Genomic DNA, 19,174 nt, shown 5'->3' with positions numbered 1-19,174 from the left:
TTCACTATAAATTATGGGATACTCCTCTCAAGTAAAAGTCTTTCTTTGTGAACTGTTCCTAAGATCTGTGGTTCGTCATGTAAGTTGAGAGGGGTGTATCTTGGCTATAAAATATCTTTGTATTATACTGTAGGGACTCAGAATTCATTATAGACACTGAATTGATCTGAGAGTCAAAGGGCTATTTTATAGCTCATATTATTAAAAATGAAGTTTAAGTATAACTGACTGGTGTGTGATTTGTAACTATCCTCATTTGGTAATACAGGAAATTGCCACGACATATGCAACGCAGGACACGCTAGATAAACTAGTAATATCACCAACCATGTGTAGTTAACTAGTGATTATGATTGATTGATTGTTTTTTATAAGATAAGTTTTAATGCTAGCTAGCAACTTACCGTGGCTTCTTACTGCATTTGCGAAACAGGCAGGCTCCTCGTGGAGTTGCAATGTAAGGCAGGTGGTTAGAGCGTTGGACTAGTTAACCGTAAGGTTGCAAGATTGAATCCCCGAGCTGACAAGGTAAAAATCTGTTGTTCTGCCCCTAAACAAGGCAGTTAACCCACCGTTCCTAGGCCGTCATTGAAAATAAGAATGTGTTAACTGACTTGTCTAGTTAAATAAAGGTGTTAAAAATATATATATATATTTTTTAATCGGCCAAATCAGTGTCCAAAAATACCGATTTCCGATTGTTATGAAAACTTGAAATCGGCTCTAATTAATCGACCATTCCGATTTAATTGGTCAACCTCTACTATTAATCATGTTTTCAAGAGCACTTGACTCATTAATATTTTGTTGTTGTGTGTTTATCTGCAGATGCAAGGGACTCCATTGCCAAAGTGGCTTATGGGAGAGTATTCGGCTGGATTGTCAGTAAAGTTAACGAACTGCTGGCTCCCAACGTTGACTTTGACGTTGAGCTGACTGAAATAGGTCCGTTTCAAGGGAAACTTTAATAGTAACAAAATTCCAACTCTTTTCGTCTTCTCAAGCAGAGATGGTCAATGTCAGATTGACCATTCTATTTTCTTGTTATATAATACAGGTATCCTTGACATTTTCGGGTTTGAGAATTTTGCCGTGAACCGTTTTGAGCAGCTCTGCATCAACCTGGCCAATGAACAGCTGCAGTACTTCTTTAACCACGTAAGTGTAAATATCAGTAAACAAAGAAGTAGCCCTGTCATCTTGGGTCCCTTAGAAGTGATTCTATATTTAAGTCCCCTAAAATGACAGCCTGTAGGATTTGTTAACATAAGACCCAAACACTTAAAAGAAACATGTGGTCAGCTTGTCTATTTAGTATTAGTAGAGGAACAGGAATCCGAACATAGTCTACAATTAGTTCTGCTTTTTGAAATGGCCAAACATGCCTATTAGAGTGTCTCGTTTAAATGTTATTTTTCAGTGGAAGGCTTCAGAAAAACACGTCATTTTAGGTCAGCTGGCCGACAGTACATACAGTGAGCTCAAAGTTTTGGGACAGTGCATTTTTTTCTTGTTGTTTTGGCTCTGTACTCTAGCACTTTGGATTTGAAATGATACAATGACTATTAGGTTAATGTGCACACTATCAGCTACCAAATTGTGAATAATGATGAGTGAGAAAGTTAGAGGCATAAATATCACCCCCCCCCCAAAAAAAATAATTACCCTCCCCTGTTATTGTAATGGTGAGAGGTTAGCATATCTTGGGGGTATGATATAAAATTCTAACCTCCCCTGTTATTGTAATGGTGAGAGGTTAGCATATCTTGGGGGTATTATATAAAATTCTAACCTCCCCTGTTATTGTAATGGTGAGAGGTTAGCATATCTTGGGGGTATTATATAAAATTCTAACCTCCCCTGTTATTGTAATGGTGAGAGGTTAGCATATCTTGGGGGTATTATATAAAATTCTAACCTCCCCTGTTATTGTAATGGTGTGAGGTTAGCATGTCTTGGGGTATGATATTTGTGCATCTAACTTTCTCACTCATCATTATTCACCATTCAGGATTATCCATAATCATGGTAGCATTCACATTAATGTAGATGTGTTTAGAAAGATATTCTATTCTTATTTACAGTAAGCGTCTCAAATGACACTACATTATTTACCATTCATTTCTATCAGGCACAAAATAATCTGAAACACAACCAAAATAAACAGCAAATGCATCCAAGTTTGTTGAGTCAAAAGATTGTTATCATTGTGTGCTAGGAATAACTTTTGATACAAATAAGTGAATTTGTCCCAATACTTTTGGTCCCCTAAAATGTGGGGACTATGTACAACAAGTGCTGTAATTTTTAAACAGTTTAACCGATATGGATGAAAATACCCTCAAATTAAAGCTGACATTATGCACGTTAACCTCATAGTCATTCTATCTTTATTTCAAAGTGCTAGAGTACAGAGCCAAAACATGTCACTGTCCCAATACTTTTGGAGCTCACTGTACTGTATGCATGGGATGCTGGAGTTAAAGACAGTCTACTTTTACTAGTCACACTGCTGTGGACTACTCTCTGCTAGTAAACATTACACAGTTTACCTTTGAGGCCTGTCCATGTGGGCACTGAATATATTTGGTACAAATGCCATAGGAATCTGCTTATGGTTATTTACTACTGTCAGATCTCTAGATTACAACTGCATAGGGCTTCTGTTGCTGTTTTTGTGACTGAAGGCCACACACAATTGAATGTGCCATCTTCTCATGAAACGATTGGACAAAGCAGATTGATCCAATGAAAGATGTTCCACTGTGACCAAAGCTCTTGTGAAAGAAACTGGAAATACCTGCTGTCCTTTTGGTTTTAGTTGTTCATGCGTCTTTGTATGCATTTGTCATCCTGCAGCACATCTTTCTGATGGAGCAGAATGAATACAAGGAAGAGGGCATCGAGTGGGAGACGATCTCCTTCAAAGACAACAAGCCTATCCTGGTAAAAAGACACAAATAATTTTTTCCCTTCATCACTTACAGTAGTACTCTTTTTCTCTCCAACTTTTTTCCTTCCCCTTTACACCCTTTCTCTCGAATACTTTTTTTTGCTCTCTTTCACTCTCTTTACCTCCCCCTCTCTCTCAGTAATAAAACAGACAGGTTGTGTAAACCCACTGTGAGTCTGGCAGATATAAAAGAACGGAGACCCCAGGAAGGGGAAATGCTGACGGGGCAGTGTTCAGTCACATGCCAGTAGCTTAATAGGCACTACAGCTTTCAGCCTGTGGCATCATCCTCTTGTCTATATAGAAGCCACTGGTTTAATTTGGCAGAAAATAGTGTCCCTGTACATGGCTGAAGGTATGAGTAGAGCCTGTCTGTAAGTTATGGGATAAGATGGACACATTAGGAGTTGTGGGAAGAATTCTAACTCAAGTAATTATTGGACCTAGGGCGAGTAATGCACAACCTGGATCCACAGGTAATGTTCTCTGTACCCACTCTCAGTCCTAATGTCTACTGAGCACATTAAAACTTCAAGAGCATTTTACAGTGTTGGGGCCCTAGTCAATAAAAACCTGGAAACCTTGTTAACCAATCTTCAGGACAACAAAAAGATTGTTGTGAGAATCTTCTGTTTTAAAGTCATATGAAGTTGTGTACCATGTTTGTTTTACCCAGTTAACAATTGGCTAGGTTAACCCAAATATGCATTTTCACAATAGAATAATGTGTTTGTTTAGGTGTTTTTCCTTGTGTCATATACAACTGTGTGTCTCCCACAGGACCTGATCCTTACTAAACCTATTGGGATACTTTCTCTCCTGGATGAGCAGAGTGCCTTTCCTCAGGTCCGGTATTGGTCTCCATACACCCATACATCTCTGTATTAATCAGGGATGGGCTCAATTCGATTTCAATTACACTCAATTCAGAAAGTACACCAAATTACAGAATTTACAGAATTTCATTGTACTTCCTGATTTTTACTTCCTGAATTGAAATGAAATTGACCCCAACCCTGATATTAATTTATGTGTATTAATTCTAATCTCTTTTCCCTATTTGTCCCCTCAGGCGTCAGACAGAGACTTTGTGGACAAGTTGAACAGTAAATTTAAAAGCAGTCCACACTATGAGGTGGTCCGGAGTCGCAGCCCCCTCTTCACTGTGGTTCACTATGCTGGGAAGGTGAGGTTACATACCCGCCTTTATAATAGTACTTTATAATGCACTATGAGTATTGATATAGGCCATTTATAAGTTATTGTTTATAACTACACTTATACTACATTATGACTGCATAATAACTCATGAGTGTTTATGAAGCATTGTAGATATGGACTTCAAATAAAGTCTAAGTGTTCTGTACTTCCTGTGTCCAGGTCCAGTATAATGGAGGAGGCTTCCTAGAGATGAACAGAGATACTATCCCAGCCAGCATCAGAGACCTCTTCATCAACAGTGTCACCCCTCTACTCAGTGTCCTCTTCGCAGGTATTTGACGCCATCTGAATGTGTCTGTGTTCCACAGTTCTTCGTTTAGCCAGAAATGAACCAGTCCATGGCTTTATGTTTTTATTTCTGATGCAATCTCTGATTATTTGTCTTTTTGCACAGTGATTTGTTAAACTGTAGCTATTAAATCAGTTGTGTACACATGCTTAACATGAATCAGAGCTGATACACAATGACGTGGGCTGGTTCCCAATGAAGGTTTGTGGATAAATACACCCCCTGACCACCTCTTAGAAAATGATGTAGTACGCATTTATAAATAATACATGCTTACGCTTATCTGAACACACCACCATAACATGTACAGCCTCTGGTTAGTTTGAGCGTTGTTCTAGTTTAAAACATTGATCACAGTCTGTCTGGCATCTCGTAATATTCATACGATTGATATTTTATGTATTTTCAGCCACAATCTCCAGGACAGGGACCTTGATGCCACGCAAAGCAAAGGTAGGCATTGTAGATCACAAGTCCAGCAATTTTCTTTATTATTATGAAGCGCAGCAGAATATGATAGTTTCTGTAGAATAAGAGATTATTGGTAACTAACAGCAAGGCCATATTTTGACCTTAGAGTACAAGTCAGAGGCAGAAAGTGGATTTTTGTGGTTTAAAGGATGTTAAAATGTTTTCCTTTTAGGTCATGCAAAAGGCAGATGACAACTTTAACTCAACTAGGAAACAGTCGGTGGGGGCCCAGTTTAAGGTCAGATGGAAGTTGACTATATAGCACATCTGGCTTTATAAACCTCTTATTTCTGAGCATTTGGTTTCATAATGATGTCTGAGCACTAAGTATGAACAAAACTGAAAATCCTAAATATGTCTACCTATAGACTGGACTGCTGTAAAATAAAAATGCACAGATAAGTTAGTAATCTCCACGATGTGTATGTGTCTTCCTTGCAGCACTCTCTGGCTGTGCTGATGGAGAAGATGTTTGTGGCCAGTCCTCACTTTGTTCGCTGCATCAAACCTAACGGCAACAAGCTTCCTGACCAGGTGGACAACAAAAGGGTCATGGACCAGGTGAGAACCAAAATATCGTATTTTTTCAGATACTGCACTGTTCATATCTACCTTCCACTGAAGATTAACCAGGTATCATCCAATGCTTTAGTATTTCCCCTAGCTACTATAGATTATTTCCTGGGAAGTGGGCACAAGCCTACGGATACAACACCAGTACTTTTGCCCTCAACGTTTAACCCTTTTTTCAGAATAATCTATGCTTTCAAAAACTAAGCAAAGGTGCATTACAAAAGCTATGTGAACGGTGCATCATTGTCAGTGCTAAAAGTTATATCTATAACACAGTATTGATCCTAAGAGTGTAGATTGAGTGAACGTCAGAGTTGTGTTCAGAGTCGGGCACGAAATGGAAGGTTCAGTCCGATTTCTATCTGAACTTGAGCAATAAGAAATGCTTGTTTTCCTTTTCCGTAGCAAAGCGTTTTGCTTCGGTGTGTCCTAATGAACATGACCCAGTCCCCAGTATGGCAATCAGGGGTTGACTAAGCAGCAGCAGTAACAGGGTCTAGGTCAGGGCCATAGGGGGCCCGCCCTACCGTACCTCCTTGCCTGTCCAAAAAACATATTGATCTTTATTTGACAGAGATGCGCGCCGACAGAAAGACTCATCAATCTCAGATAAAGCATCCGAGCGAGCAAAACCGTGCCCTTCTGTCTCGGTATGTGTAGACCATGTATCTGATTCTGTCTGGACAAAAATAGTATGGCATGTCATACTATTTCTACATGTAGTAAGACAGAGGGGTGCTGTTTCGCTCACTAAGATGCTTTCTCCGGTGAGAGAGTTTCAGCAGAGGGGAAGAGGCGAAGCAAGAGGGCTCGCTCTCGCCAGAATATGCCCTATGTGTTTTTATGGGCATAATAGGCAGACCTAAAGCTTGTCGCCTGCGTTCCCGCCTTTGGGACAAGGTCTCCCATTGTTAGGGTGGAGACATGAGCATCTTGTCGTTATATACAGAGCTCTGGTTTCAGACTCTTGCGAAAGGAACGTTGGCAAGTGCACTGTTAGGATAATGGCTTCTCCTAAAGTAAATGGATGTTTTGCCAAAATTCTATAATTACTACTCTCTAAATAAAAACATTCAAAATACTTTCTCCAGAATGTGCTCAGTGGTCTCCTGACAATTCATGTGCCTTCATGGTTTCGTTATGTGTGTTTGCCCTTTTGATCTTTTATTAAAAAATGTAATCAATTCCACATTACATATGTCACCAGTAGGCCCAGTAAATATACTGTTAATCCCCAGTCATTTGGTTACAGTAATTTGTTAAGGCATCTATTAATTAGTCATTTAACGTTCTCTTTCTCGGAGTGGAAAAATTGTTTGCAAAGTTCACAACCTGCTACACTTGTGAGAAACACAGTGCCCATTTGGCAATGTATGATTTCTGATTGTCTTAACTCACTGTGTCCACCACTAATAAACTGAGCTTCTCACAAATGTTTTCTTCACCTCACACAGTAACCTCACAACTTAACTTCCTTTGCAAATGGATAAATGTGTCCATATGGCAGACACAGGTGCCTTTGTTGAATTGATCTTTTAAAAAATAATTTTACTTGAGGATTTGTATGATTAACCACGTGACAATGATTTTGAGAAATTAAAATCTTCTGTGAAAAAATGTTCACGCCTATTTAAATCAAAGGCCCGTCCAACGGATTCATTCTGCTGCAAGCCCTGGTCTAGGTACTAGGTTAGTGGAAGTGGATTTGGCCCCAGGGGAGGGTTAGTATAGCCCTGATGGCACAATGAATCCGGTCAATACTGCTGTCTAGTCTGACACCAGGGGACTTTCTTCCCTCGCCTCCCCTCATCTGTAGTGCTTTTTAATTTGTTTGTCTAGGGCTGAACTGATAAAACAGTACAATGCAGTATTGGCGGGTGGGTGGACAATAGTCGAACTGGAACTATTGTTAATGAATTACTGTGAATAGTCTGTGTTAAAGCTGATTTAAGGTCTTTTTCATTACATATGTAGGTCATTCCACCAATAAGGTGACTTTTGAGATGTCTAACTTGGTAAATATTTTTTTATTTCACACAATGTTTACATTCTGTCATAAAGAGCACATGTTCAACTTCATAAAAAAAAGTAATTTTCCCATCTCAAGAGGTAAAAAAGAAAGAAAAGGAAGTGCCAAATAAAGTAACAGGGTTGACCATAACAGGTTTGACTATTTTTAAATTATTAATAAATCCCTTTGTGGCAGGGGGAATGGAAGCTTCGTGTGTGCAACAGGGAATAGCATTTGAATGCAAGTTTAAAGCATTTCTAGCCGGTCTATCTATGGGTAACAGGGTTGACGTGTTTTGCTCGGTCCACTCCGTTTACCTCCACAAAACACCAGGAAATGGCCAAAAAGAGTAAAACCAGTGCACCTGCTTTTACTGTATGATTTATTTAACTATTAAACAATTATTTAAAAAATAGTTTTACCATATTAAAACGAGAGTTCAGATGTAAATTAATCAATAATCACATGAAATAAGTAATAATCTACAGAAATTACTTTGTCAAAGCAACAAAATAACCAAGGCTTTCCGATGATGAAACTTGGATACATGTTCGGGTTAAGTGGGTTAAAATCTTCCTGGAAGTGATACAGGGCTTCTTAAAAAAAAAAAAAAAAAAAAAAAGTTTACAGGATGTTTTATTAATTTGTTGAATTCTCCATGTGGTCTATATTAAAGGGCACTTCATTTAATATAACAGGCTTTTACAATTCAATATTGGTGCTCAATTTCTACTTAAAATATCAAAAGCATGCAAAAGGCACTCTTTTTATGGAACAACCCATGTATGTGGTTATTGTGGCATAATATACAGATTTTTACAATGTTCATCATTGATCTCTGTGCTGTAGCTCTATTGCCCTCCATAAGCTAGAATAGTTAAAGACTATTTCAAGAATAGCCAAAATAGTTATCATTCTGAAGCTGCTTGACCATCTGTTGTTTGTGCATTTTAAACAATAATCACTCCCCCTATCATCATCATCATCATAACGGTGCATTATGTTACATTGCCACCTGCTGTTCAGCTTTGAGATTGCGTTTAGTTTCAAATAAGTCCAGTAGGTCTCTAATATGGCCATCAATAACACCTGATTCTGTTTGGGCTGTGTGGAACATATTCAAATGATAACTAAGGATAAAGAAATATTTTCCAGCTAAGATACAACGGCCTGCTGGAAACCATCAGGATACGAAGAGATGGCTTCTCCTGGCGACCCTCATTCAAAGAATTTGCTCAGAGGTGTGTGTGTGTGTGTGTGTGTGAATTTATATATTTTTATCAAACTTTGCATTATTTGTGAAATGGCTCAGTCATCTTGGCCAACACATAAATTTGTATGCATGATATTTCTGTACACTGCCATTTTATTTTAGCTGTAGCATGCTAAACTCTCTTTGTCTTCAGATATAACATTCTGCTGATCAAGCCAGATTTACCACTAACCAAGGAAAGGTATGTATAAAGTTACTTGCTCTCATTCCAGCAATTAAAAAAAAAAAGACATACATCAACGTCCATTTGAGATATTAAACAGATCTTTGTAGCTGTGTTTTGTTTCATCTTATCAAATGTAACCTGTGTGGTTTGTGGGTCTTTTTCAGCTGCTTGTCCATCCTCAACACTACTGAGATACATGGCTGGAAGTGTGGGTAAGTCTACAGTAGTTGCTCTTGTTGTGTTAAATGAATTGGCAATCAGTCCTAGAAGACCAACTTACTTACTCCTGAATCTTCCTGTAAAAAAAGCTTCATTTTTTATAATTTGTCTGTTCATCAAAGCATGTCATTCAAGCTATACTCATCAGATGTTTCATGTGTTTACGCTAGAGGTAATAGTGTTGATAAGATGTCAGTTTCAAGACATTTAGGTAGCTGCCACCCAGATTCCAACTCGTCGAGTCCAACATTCAATTTGAAGTCTTATAAAACTCAATCGGTCAAGTGAAAATCAGTCTGTCAAAAGCAGCTCATTCTTCAGTTAACAGGTTAGCGTTGTCATTGGCTTGTACTGGGAGGTCAGCTCAGGGTTTATATTGAGTAGAGGTCTTTATCTCAGTTACACTATTTCACCCTCTTGATCCCCAGCGCCTGCTTTCTACTGCTGCTGTTCTTTAGAATTGTTCCAAAGTTACGAATGTGGCTTAATGATTACTGGAGTTAATTGGTAATCTCAATCTTTCTCGAATTTAACATTTCTTTCTCTATGCAACAATTCCCCCTGCAAATAGTACTTAATATCTATGAACATTGTTCAAACATTCTCTCACTATGGCAGGTCGTCTCGTCTGTTCTTTAAGTACTGGCACCAGGAGGAGTTGTCCAGGCTGTTGGAGAGACTGGGCAAAGCAGCACTTGTCATCCAGAAAAGTAAGGGTCACTCATCAATAGTATCTGGAACATAATCTCTCAAATGTCTGTCAAACAGCTTCATTGGCCTCTGTGAGATGTTACTGCTTTTAAACTCAGGCCTGAGGCTGGAAAACCTTGCAGGTAGGTAGATTAGGTTATTATAAATTGAAGTTAACATTGATGAATCATGTCCCATCATGATGTATTTCAGACATTGCCATCAGCAAGTTACTTGCTGTTTTAAGTGCTACCTGCAGTCTTTGTGTTGCAACCCCCCACAACCCTGTTAGATGGATGATAGTTTCCCTGTTATACTGTCTGGTATCTTGATTTCAAGGCCTGTAATGACTGTTGCATCATTTTGTGTCGGAATGTGGTCCTTTACCATGTCATTCAGTAGTAATGTTTCTCTCAATCTCTCTTCACTGTCTCTCCCCCTCTGGCTCTCTGTTCACATTGTCTCTGTTGCTGTGTTCTGCAGACTACCTCTCTCTGCGCTACAGGAGGAAGTACCTGTCCCTACTGTTGGAGGTGAGCAGACAGAGGCAGGCTCAGAGAGAGAGGGAGGAGGAGAACAAGAGTAAGTAGACGGAATATCGCTTTCCTTTTCACTTTTGCCCTCTCATCTCACTCTTGCTTAACTATCGCCCTTCCTTCCAATCACCTACTTGTTCTCTTTCTCCCTACCACTGTTCTATTTTTGTTCTTGATCGCTTTACCCCTCAACTCTTTCTCTCTCTACCCCTCTACATGCTTGTTGTCAAAGACGTTTCTGTTTGATGTCTTGAATATTTCAACACTCAAGAAGTTAAGGATCCTTGTCACTCACCATATGCAGCTCTATTAGTGCTGTATCAACAGTATTGTGTGTGTGTCTCAGGGCCCGTCTCTCCACCCGTGCCCCTACCCAGGAGGAAGAAGCCTCAGCCCCGGCCTCGCTCCATCATGCCCACAGCTGCCCACCTGGCCCCTGTCCCCCGGCCCCGCAACAAACAGTTTGAGGTGGGCCATATTGAATTTATTTTGGGTAACAGACATACAAAAACAATGTGGACCCAGAGGGTATCACTTGAAAGTATTAATTAAAATGCTTGTTTCCAAAGTGGTCCTCGATGGTACGGTTCTACACTCAAGACCCTGGCAACCTTTAATTCATTTGAAACTGAAAAGTAATTTTCAGAAAGTAATCTGTTTATTCTCTCGATCTCTGGTGCTAGCTAGCCCATAGACAGCATGTTAGTTGAAACCTGCTATTGACTGATCTTGTACCCTTTGACAATCGCCCTCCCACTCTTTCCTCTGACATCCCCTCCTACACGCTGATGACTAAGGCATAGATTCAATCAAATCAAGCGTTGGAGTTGTCCAACCGTCCCACTCACGTTAGAAGTTCAGAACGGGAAAGTGTAGGATATATAGAAATAATGACACTCAAACTAAATAATGAGGATTTCTATCAGCCTAATCGAGGTGTAGATTACTTCTCACATTCCAGTGTTCCAACTTGTAAACAAGGCTGCATGGGATTTCTCTTATTACGATTCCATGTAGCCAATGGCAATGTCCGCTTTAGGTATAATTCCAGGAGCTGCTTGTGGATTGGACAGCTGTAACACAGTTCCGACACCGCCAAAACAACCACTATGCGGATGTTGGCTAATGAGATCTGATTGATAGAACCCTAAACTGAGCCTTAAACTACACTAAGATTGACCCTATACGGTTCCCTCGGTCTCTCCCAGGCCACTCCCTTTGACAACCTGGAGGTGCACAGTGAGCTGGCTGAGCTGATAGGCCAGGCGGGGGGAGAGGAGCGGGCCAGGGAGAGGAGCAAGAAGAGAATGGACAACATCCGCTGGTTCAAGGAGACGCAGGCCCGCAAGGTGGTCCGCAACGGTGCCTTCCCCTGCTGGTTCCATGGCATGATAACACGTAGGTCAGTAAGACAGGACGACACACACACACACAGCATTTGTTTTACTATCCTTGTGGGGACCTAAAATTGATTTCCTATTTTCCCAAACCTTAAACCTAACCCTAATTGTAACCCTAACTCCTAAGCCTAAAATAGCCTTTTCCTCATGGGGACCTGTAAAATGTCCCCACGAGGGAGAATTGCCTTTGTTTTACTGTCCAGTACCAACGAGGATAGAAATACACACTTCAGACTTAATTCTGTCAGATTTCAGGGTGGTTTTAAACACACTATGTCTCCTCTCCAGACAAGCTGAGGATCTGATGACGGACAAGCCTGTAGGCTGCTTCCTGATTCGTGTAGGACAGAGCCGGGAGGGCTACACACTCACATACAAGTAAGACTGAGGATGACTATCTGATCCAAATGACTTTCCCTACTGGGTCTTGTTCTCATCACATCACATTAGATCAGTGGTCACCTTGAGGAAGGGTGCAGTTAAGTGTATTTGAAAGGGGTTGACAGACGAGTAGAACAAGAGCAGAAGACAGGGTTGTGTTCAGTAGGCAGTAAACTTTTTTGATATAGATTGGAATGGGGAGGTACTAACTGAACTTGTCCCATTAGAGGGATTTTTGTTTTTTGTTAAATTGTTTTACTACAGTGTGCTGAAAACGACCCGACGCTATAGCGTGACATATAAGACATTAAACCCCTAACTCCTGTTTGCTCCCTCACCCTGTTTGACCGATATGTACCCTTTACTTTCTGTCCTCTCCATCTATCCGATGTCAGGGGGGCAAACCGATGTAGGCACTACATGATCGAGATGCAGTCCAACGGGAAGTATGTGATCCTGGGGGAGGATAAAGCCCACCCCTCCTTGCCTGACCTGGTGCAGCACCACAGCCGGGTGGGCATCAAGCCCTTCAACGAGCTGCTCACCACCTCCTGTGGACAGGTCAGCACTTGGGTCAAATTCCCTTTAGGGTCTGGCTCCTGTCGAATTTACTCACCGTTGGCACAGGCTCTGGCAGGACCTGTGTGTAATACTGTACATTTAAGAATGGATAATCAAACATTTTATGCACTAATGTTATTCTGTCTGCTGTTCCAGACATGTGACCACAACACAGACTACGAGGACTTGAAGGGCCTGGATCACCTGGCCGTGGTCGACCGCAGGAGCACCATGTCTGGGGAAGAGGGCGAGTCGAGCCCGGATCAGGTCCACCTGGAGTTCCAGCAGCTCTTCCTGCCGCCGGGGCAGAACCCCGACCTGGAGGCCCAGAGACCCCCTGTCCTCAGGCGGATATCTGACCGCAGACACCGGGCAGAGGCTGGAGGAGGAGGAGAGGCCCTGAGAGGGAAGCTCAGAGATGGGGAGAGAGGAAGAGCGTGGGGAGATGAGGGCGAGCGGGACCGCAAGAGCAGGCCCTTTCCCCGGTTGTATCCTTCCATCCGATTGGCTATGAGGGAGATCCAGCAGATCCAACAGGTGAGAGGCAATGATGAGGAAAGGGAAGAGGGTGGATAGATGGGAGACTTAATATGTTCAATGATAAGGTGATTGGACATATAGTTTAGACTTTAATGACCTATGTATTAAAGGGATACTTCAGGATTTTGACAATGAAGCCCTTCCATCTACTTCCCTAGAGTCTGATTAACTTGTGGAAACCATTTTTATGTCTCTGCGCAGAGACATGAAAATGGTATCCAAGAGTTCAACTGACTCTGGGGAAGTATATAAAGGGCTTCATTGCCAAAATCCTGAAGTATCCTTTTAATGCTGGATCCAGTCTATCATAATTTCTTAGTTTCAGCTAATTTCTCAATGAAATGACACAAACATCTTCTTGGGATGTCAGGGTCTATAGAACTGGCTGGGCACATCTGGTCTATCGCTAGAACTGGGCCAGTTACATCTGTGTATAGATAGCAGTCAGTATATGGTGTTAAACCATTAAAATAGCTACACTGTAGGCCTATTCTTTAAAACTTGGCATGACGCAACATACTACTTCATTATTCACTATTACGAAATGGGCTTTTTGAATTCATACAATGTAGGTTGAACCCTGTCTTTGTTTTCTTCCAACCCAGATCATTTCGGAACATCAGGGTTGATTTTAGGAGCTGACTTTTATGCTGAACCATGATTATCTGAATACATAGCCAAACTGACACAATTCATGCTGGAGTACTGTGCCTCGAGTGTTCATTAATCTGCATTAATAAAGAATTGTGGATGCATTTGTGATCTTTTCTGTCTTGTGTCTGCAGCACTTTTCAGATGTCCAGGAACAGAGCACCGCTGTCTCTCACAGTACACCCAAACCCTCCTGGGGGAGGACAGGTAGGTCATAGTAGCTTTGCGCATGTCCCGCCCACCTGAGGATCTGTCTTTTTCAGCCATCTGTTTCCTCTGTGGGGTGCAGAATCCACTTGTCACTTAAACCTCGCTGAATTGATTGCTTTCATTTTAGTCCTTCGACTAAAATGTCGCAGGACTAAAATGAAATTATTTAATGTTACGACCGCGGAAATGTTTGTAATGACCTGTTAAACCCACCCCGGTAATGGCTGAAATGGGCTCAATGGAATGCCTTGTCTTCCCGTTGCATCCAGAAAAATGCTTAAAGTTCGTTGGAGATTTAACACATTTCGACACTTACATCACAAGAAAGAGAAGAAATAACTTTATTTTGATGGATGTACATTTTTTTTCACAAATTTAAAAAAGTTATAATTTTGTACAGTTGAAATATTTACAAACTAGAGGTGCTGAAATGAAAGCAACTGCCGAAAATGAACACACAAATTATAGTGATATTGTGTCTGATCTTGCGAACCATGTAAAGTATGTATAGATAGGTGTAATCTAGAGCCAAGCGTGTTGATTTTCAAGTGGGTATCCCGCTATTGACACTCTTGTTGAATTATGCAACAGAACGTGACAACAGTAATTAGTGAGGCAGTCTAGACCGTGCAGGTGTGCCTAAACGGAGCACGGTTTTGGTGTAAACCATTGGTAAACCATTGGCCAACTGTTGTATTTATTAGAATTGTTTTTAAAACCTTTTAACAATTTGTATGAATGTTGCTAGTCATAGTTCTGGCCAGCAGGGCTCAACAAGGCATTGTGCAATATATTGTGTCCAGACATGTCTCTGTCGTGTAGAATATTCAGCCAAGCAGTGATTTAAACTGACTTATGCTATTTTCTGTTTGTTGCAGATTCATAACCCATGTGATGGAGGGAGTTCATTCAAAGCTGCTATTTGTTGTTTTTGCCTGTCAGAATGAGTTAACTGGACCTTATTCTGTCAAGCGTTAACCAGGTTTTTATAAACAAATTGTAAGGAGATACTTCCTTGTTTTACTAGTGTTTTATGTAGTCACAATTTTAATATAAATTTAAGTTTCTGAATATTGTTTTATGTGTGTATGTAAATTATTCAGTGGGAATTTTACATTCACTGTTTTACTGAATGTGTTTTTTACATTTTAGATATCTGGTTGTCAAGTTTTTTTCTTCATAATAATAAAATCTGCAGTTAAAAAAGCTTAGGCCACAGCCATGCATTCCTTCTTTAGTTTCACCATATCAGTCATCAGTGAGGTATTTTTTTTGGTTTAATTTTTTTATTTTTTATTTTAAATCACCCAATATGCTTGCAGACCTGTGGCGAGGAGTGGTTTGGGCTTCAACAGATATTACTAGCAGCCAGTGATATTCAGATTAGTAGACAGATCACAGCCCAGTTTCCCAAAAGCATCTTAAAGTTAAGTTCATCTTATAATCATATGACCTATAGTTCTAACGATTAATTTATTAGCCTTAAGATGCTTTTGGAATACCGGGCCCAAAACCATAGAGGCCTCTATTTGCCAAAAGGCCATGTTGTCATGGGCAGTGCCATTGAGGGCTTCCACCATTTTAATGTAGCCAACTGGGTGGGACTTCCAACTTCATTGGCTGATGCATCCTGGTGACTCTGTTGGAGTCATGTCCAACCGGGTCATCAGGAGCGATCAGCCAATCATGAAGAAGAAAATTAACTACTTCAAAATAGAGAGAGTACTTTATTTATTTGAGTCAATCTTTTGGTGCTGTCAGACACTATAATGACACAGATGCAAAGATGAGTCCTCGATCTCTATGATCAGATCAGGCAAACAGGATTCACTGGGCCATAGATCTAAATCAACCAGATTGGACAGGGCCATAGATCTAAGTCAACCAGATTGGACAGGGCCATAGATCTAAATCAACCAGATTGGACAAGGCCATAGATCTAAATCAACCAGATTGGACAGGGCCATAGATCTAAATTGACCATATACTGTAGGACTCCAAATCTCATTGGATCTCAGGATTCTGGCTCTCGCCCTGTCACCATCTACTCCATCCAAGGTAATGTGATGCTGCTGTGAAACTTATGGATATACGTTGTGCACAACTCATGGATGTCAAATGATTCGAGATGGACGTCACAGCGGGAAAGTGCTAGATGAGCGAACTTGTGAGTGAAATTAATGAAGATCACGTGACTGAGGAAAATATTGCCGTGGTTAAAGATAATATTGAAGTGAATGACAGGAGCCTATTGAGAAACAAAAAATGTCTGGAATTGTTGGAAACATTGGACAGTTTGATAAAACTATTGAGCAGTGGAACTCATATACAGAATGGTTAGAATATTTTGTTCTTGCAAATGACATTGAGGACAAAATGGTGCCAACGTTTTTTGTGTGATAGGTCCAAACATTTAATTTACTACGCAGCCTGCTACAGCCAGACAGGCCAGGTCAAATGAAGTATGGTGATATTGTGGGAATCATGAAATGACACTTTTCACCAAAACCACTAGTTGCTGAAAGGTTTAGGTTCCAAAGAAGAAATCAGAAATGGGGCGAATCAGTGACAGTTTGCTGCTGTGTTAATTTAATGTTGTTCATTGACTACACCTCAGCGTTTAACACCAGTGTCCTCCAAGCTCATCACTAAGCTCAGGACCCTGGCACTGAAAACTTCCGTCTGCAACTGGCTCCTGGACTTCCTGACGGGCCGCCCCCGGGGGTTGAGGTAGCCATACTGGTTGTGTGCCTTGAATTCTAAATAAATCACTGACAGTATCACCAGCAAAGTCACCCCACCCATCACACCACCTCCTACATGCTTCACGGTGGGAACCACACATGCAGAGATCATCCGTTCACCTACTCTGCGTCTCACAAAGACACGACGGTTGGAACCAAAAATCTAAAATTTGGACTCATCAGACCAAAGGACAGATTTCCACCAGTCAAGTCCATTTGCTCGTGTTTCTTGGCCCACGCAAGTCTCTTCTTCCTGTTGGTGTCCTGTAGTAGTGGTTTCTTTGCAGCAATTTGACCATGAAGGCCTGAGTCAAGCAGTCTCCTCTGAACAGTTGATGTTGGGATGTCTGTTACTTGAACTCTGAAGCATTTATTTGGGCTGCAATTTCTGAGGCTGGTAACTCTAATGAATTTATCCTCTGCAGCAGAGGTAACTGGGTCTTCCTTTCCCCTCGCGGTCCTCGTGAGAGCCAGTTTCATCATAGCGCTTGATACTTTTTTCGACTGTACTTGAAGAAACTTTCAAAGTTCTTGAAAAAAAAATTCTGCATTGACTGACCTTCATGACTTAAAGTAATGGACTGTTGTTTCTCTTTGCTTATTTGATCTGCTTTTGCCATAATATGGACTTGGTCTTTTACCAAATAGGGCTCTCTTCTGTATATCAACCCTACCTTGTCACAACACAACTGATTGGCTCAAACGCATTAAGAAGGAAATAAATTCCACTTGTTAACTTTTAACAAGGCACACCTGCTAATTGAAATGCATTCCAGGTGACTACCCTATGAAGCTGGATGAGAGAATGCCAAGAGTGTGTAAAGCTGTCAAGGCAAAGGGTGGCTACTTTGAAGAATCTAAAGTATAAAATATATTGGTTTGTTTAACGCTTTTTTTTTGGTTACTACATGATTCCTTATGTTTTATTTCATAGTTTTGTTGTCTTCACTATTATTCTACAATGTAGAAAATAGTAAAAAATAAAGAAAATCCCTTGAATTAGTAGGTGTGTCCCAACTTTGACTGGAACTGTAAGTTTTCACACCTCTGAGTCAATACATTTGAGTCACTTTGGGCTATGATTACAGCTGTGAAAACACCTGGATTGTACAATATTTGCACATGATTATTTTTTTAATTCTTCAAGCTCTGTCAAGTTGGTTGTTGATCATTGCTAGACAGCCATTTTCAAGTCTAGCCATATCTTCTAGCTGATTTAAGTAAAACTGTAACTAGTCCACTCAGAAACATTCACTGTCATCTTGGTAAGCAACTCCAGTGTATATTTGGCCTTGTGTTTAATGTTATTTTCCTGTTGAAAAGTGAATCCATCTTGGGGTTGTGCCGCAGAGCATCATGGCATGGGGTTCTATGTGTTGTAGACTGAACACGTTCAATATATATGGTTGAACTAAATCGTGTCTCCCGTCTCATCATTATTGAATTGTTATGAAGATGTGGTTATGAAACACACAAGACATAACAATAATCTCTTCATTTTGAATTATGTATGATCACTTATCTGAGAAAGTACTGTAAATATCCGGAAAATGTGTCTTCCCTCCACACCATAGTATTTTTTTTTTCAGCTTTGAAATTAGCCACTAGTAGGACCTTACACATAACTGCCAATAACTTAATAAAACATCTGATTGGCTCAGAATAAAAACTGGTTTGGATCTGACAACCAGATTAATTGGTTGAAACACCAAACAGCATTTTTTATCAATGGGTAGTGAGCTCATTGTATGTTTACCCTAGATAATTAGGCCTAGATCATTCTAATCACTTATAACCATACATCTCATAGGCTACTTGTAATTCTTCCATATTTCATTAGTTAAGTAGGCAGTTTACCATTTCTTCTTCCAAGTATGCGTTGGATTGGTCGTCCAATTTACTATGATGAAATGCAAATTGTTTATGATCGACGATAGGTCAGTCATCCAAGGACGCAACAAATAGGTCAGCGGGAGGGGATTTCTGTGCGCTCTCTAACATCACACATTCTAAACCCTCAAATGATTTACCTCACAAGTGGTGTATGTAAAAATGTATGAAAAGAATGGCAAACGATATAGAGTATATACAGGGGCTAACTGTAACTCACCACTAGCTCTCTGTCTCCCTACTGTGGATGATAATGATATAGGCCTGTAGCCCACACACCTTGTTTGGGTCATTATATCATCACAGCAGGTGGTGGAGCTGAAGACAAGGCAATAGTCTAGATGGTGGCCCCAATATTTACTTCCATTATAAAAGATCCAACAGTGTAGCTGTTG

The 19,174-nt window shown here is 40.4% G+C and overlaps 1 protein-coding gene across 1 annotated transcript in view; it reads left to right on the top strand.

Annotated features, from left to right (window-relative positions):
• LOC129864091 (myosin-IIIb-like) overlaps positions 1 to 18,305 on the top strand; it is a 49,327-nt gene extending 31,022 nt beyond the window's left edge. Inside the window, exons 10-30 of the mRNA XM_055936689.1 lie at positions 829 to 945; positions 1,058 to 1,158; positions 2,860 to 2,946; positions 3,734 to 3,799; positions 4,026 to 4,139; positions 4,334 to 4,445; positions 4,873 to 4,916; positions 5,107 to 5,172; positions 5,376 to 5,495; positions 8,674 to 8,759; positions 8,925 to 8,972; positions 9,122 to 9,169; positions 9,795 to 9,886; positions 10,350 to 10,448; positions 10,749 to 10,870; positions 11,611 to 11,804; positions 12,091 to 12,180; positions 12,579 to 12,744; positions 12,901 to 13,281; positions 14,070 to 14,142; positions 15,024 to 18,305. Of these exons, the coding sequence (XP_055792664.1) occupies positions 829 to 945; positions 1,058 to 1,158; positions 2,860 to 2,946; positions 3,734 to 3,799; positions 4,026 to 4,139; positions 4,334 to 4,445; positions 4,873 to 4,916; positions 5,107 to 5,172; positions 5,376 to 5,495; positions 8,674 to 8,759; positions 8,925 to 8,972; positions 9,122 to 9,169; positions 9,795 to 9,886; positions 10,350 to 10,448; positions 10,749 to 10,870; positions 11,611 to 11,804; positions 12,091 to 12,180; positions 12,579 to 12,744; positions 12,901 to 13,281; positions 14,070 to 14,142; positions 15,024 to 15,031 (2,234 nt within the window). The 3' untranslated portion in view covers positions 15,032 to 18,305. The remainder of the gene's footprint in view (positions 1 to 828; positions 946 to 1,057; positions 1,159 to 2,859; positions 2,947 to 3,733; positions 3,800 to 4,025; positions 4,140 to 4,333; positions 4,446 to 4,872; positions 4,917 to 5,106; positions 5,173 to 5,375; positions 5,496 to 8,673; positions 8,760 to 8,924; positions 8,973 to 9,121; positions 9,170 to 9,794; positions 9,887 to 10,349; positions 10,449 to 10,748; positions 10,871 to 11,610; positions 11,805 to 12,090; positions 12,181 to 12,578; positions 12,745 to 12,900; positions 13,282 to 14,069; positions 14,143 to 15,023) is intronic.
• The last annotated feature ends 869 nt before the right edge of the window (positions 18,306 to 19,174 follow it).

Source organism: Salvelinus fontinalis, chromosome 10 (assembly GCF_029448725.1).
Source record: "Salvelinus fontinalis isolate EN_2023a chromosome 10, ASM2944872v1, whole genome shotgun sequence".
In the NCBI taxonomy this organism is placed as follows: Eukaryota; Metazoa; Chordata; class Actinopteri; order Salmoniformes; family Salmonidae; genus Salvelinus; species Salvelinus fontinalis.
The sequence above is the reverse complement of the archived record's forward strand: the minus strand, read 5'-3'. Positions and strand labels throughout refer to the sequence as shown.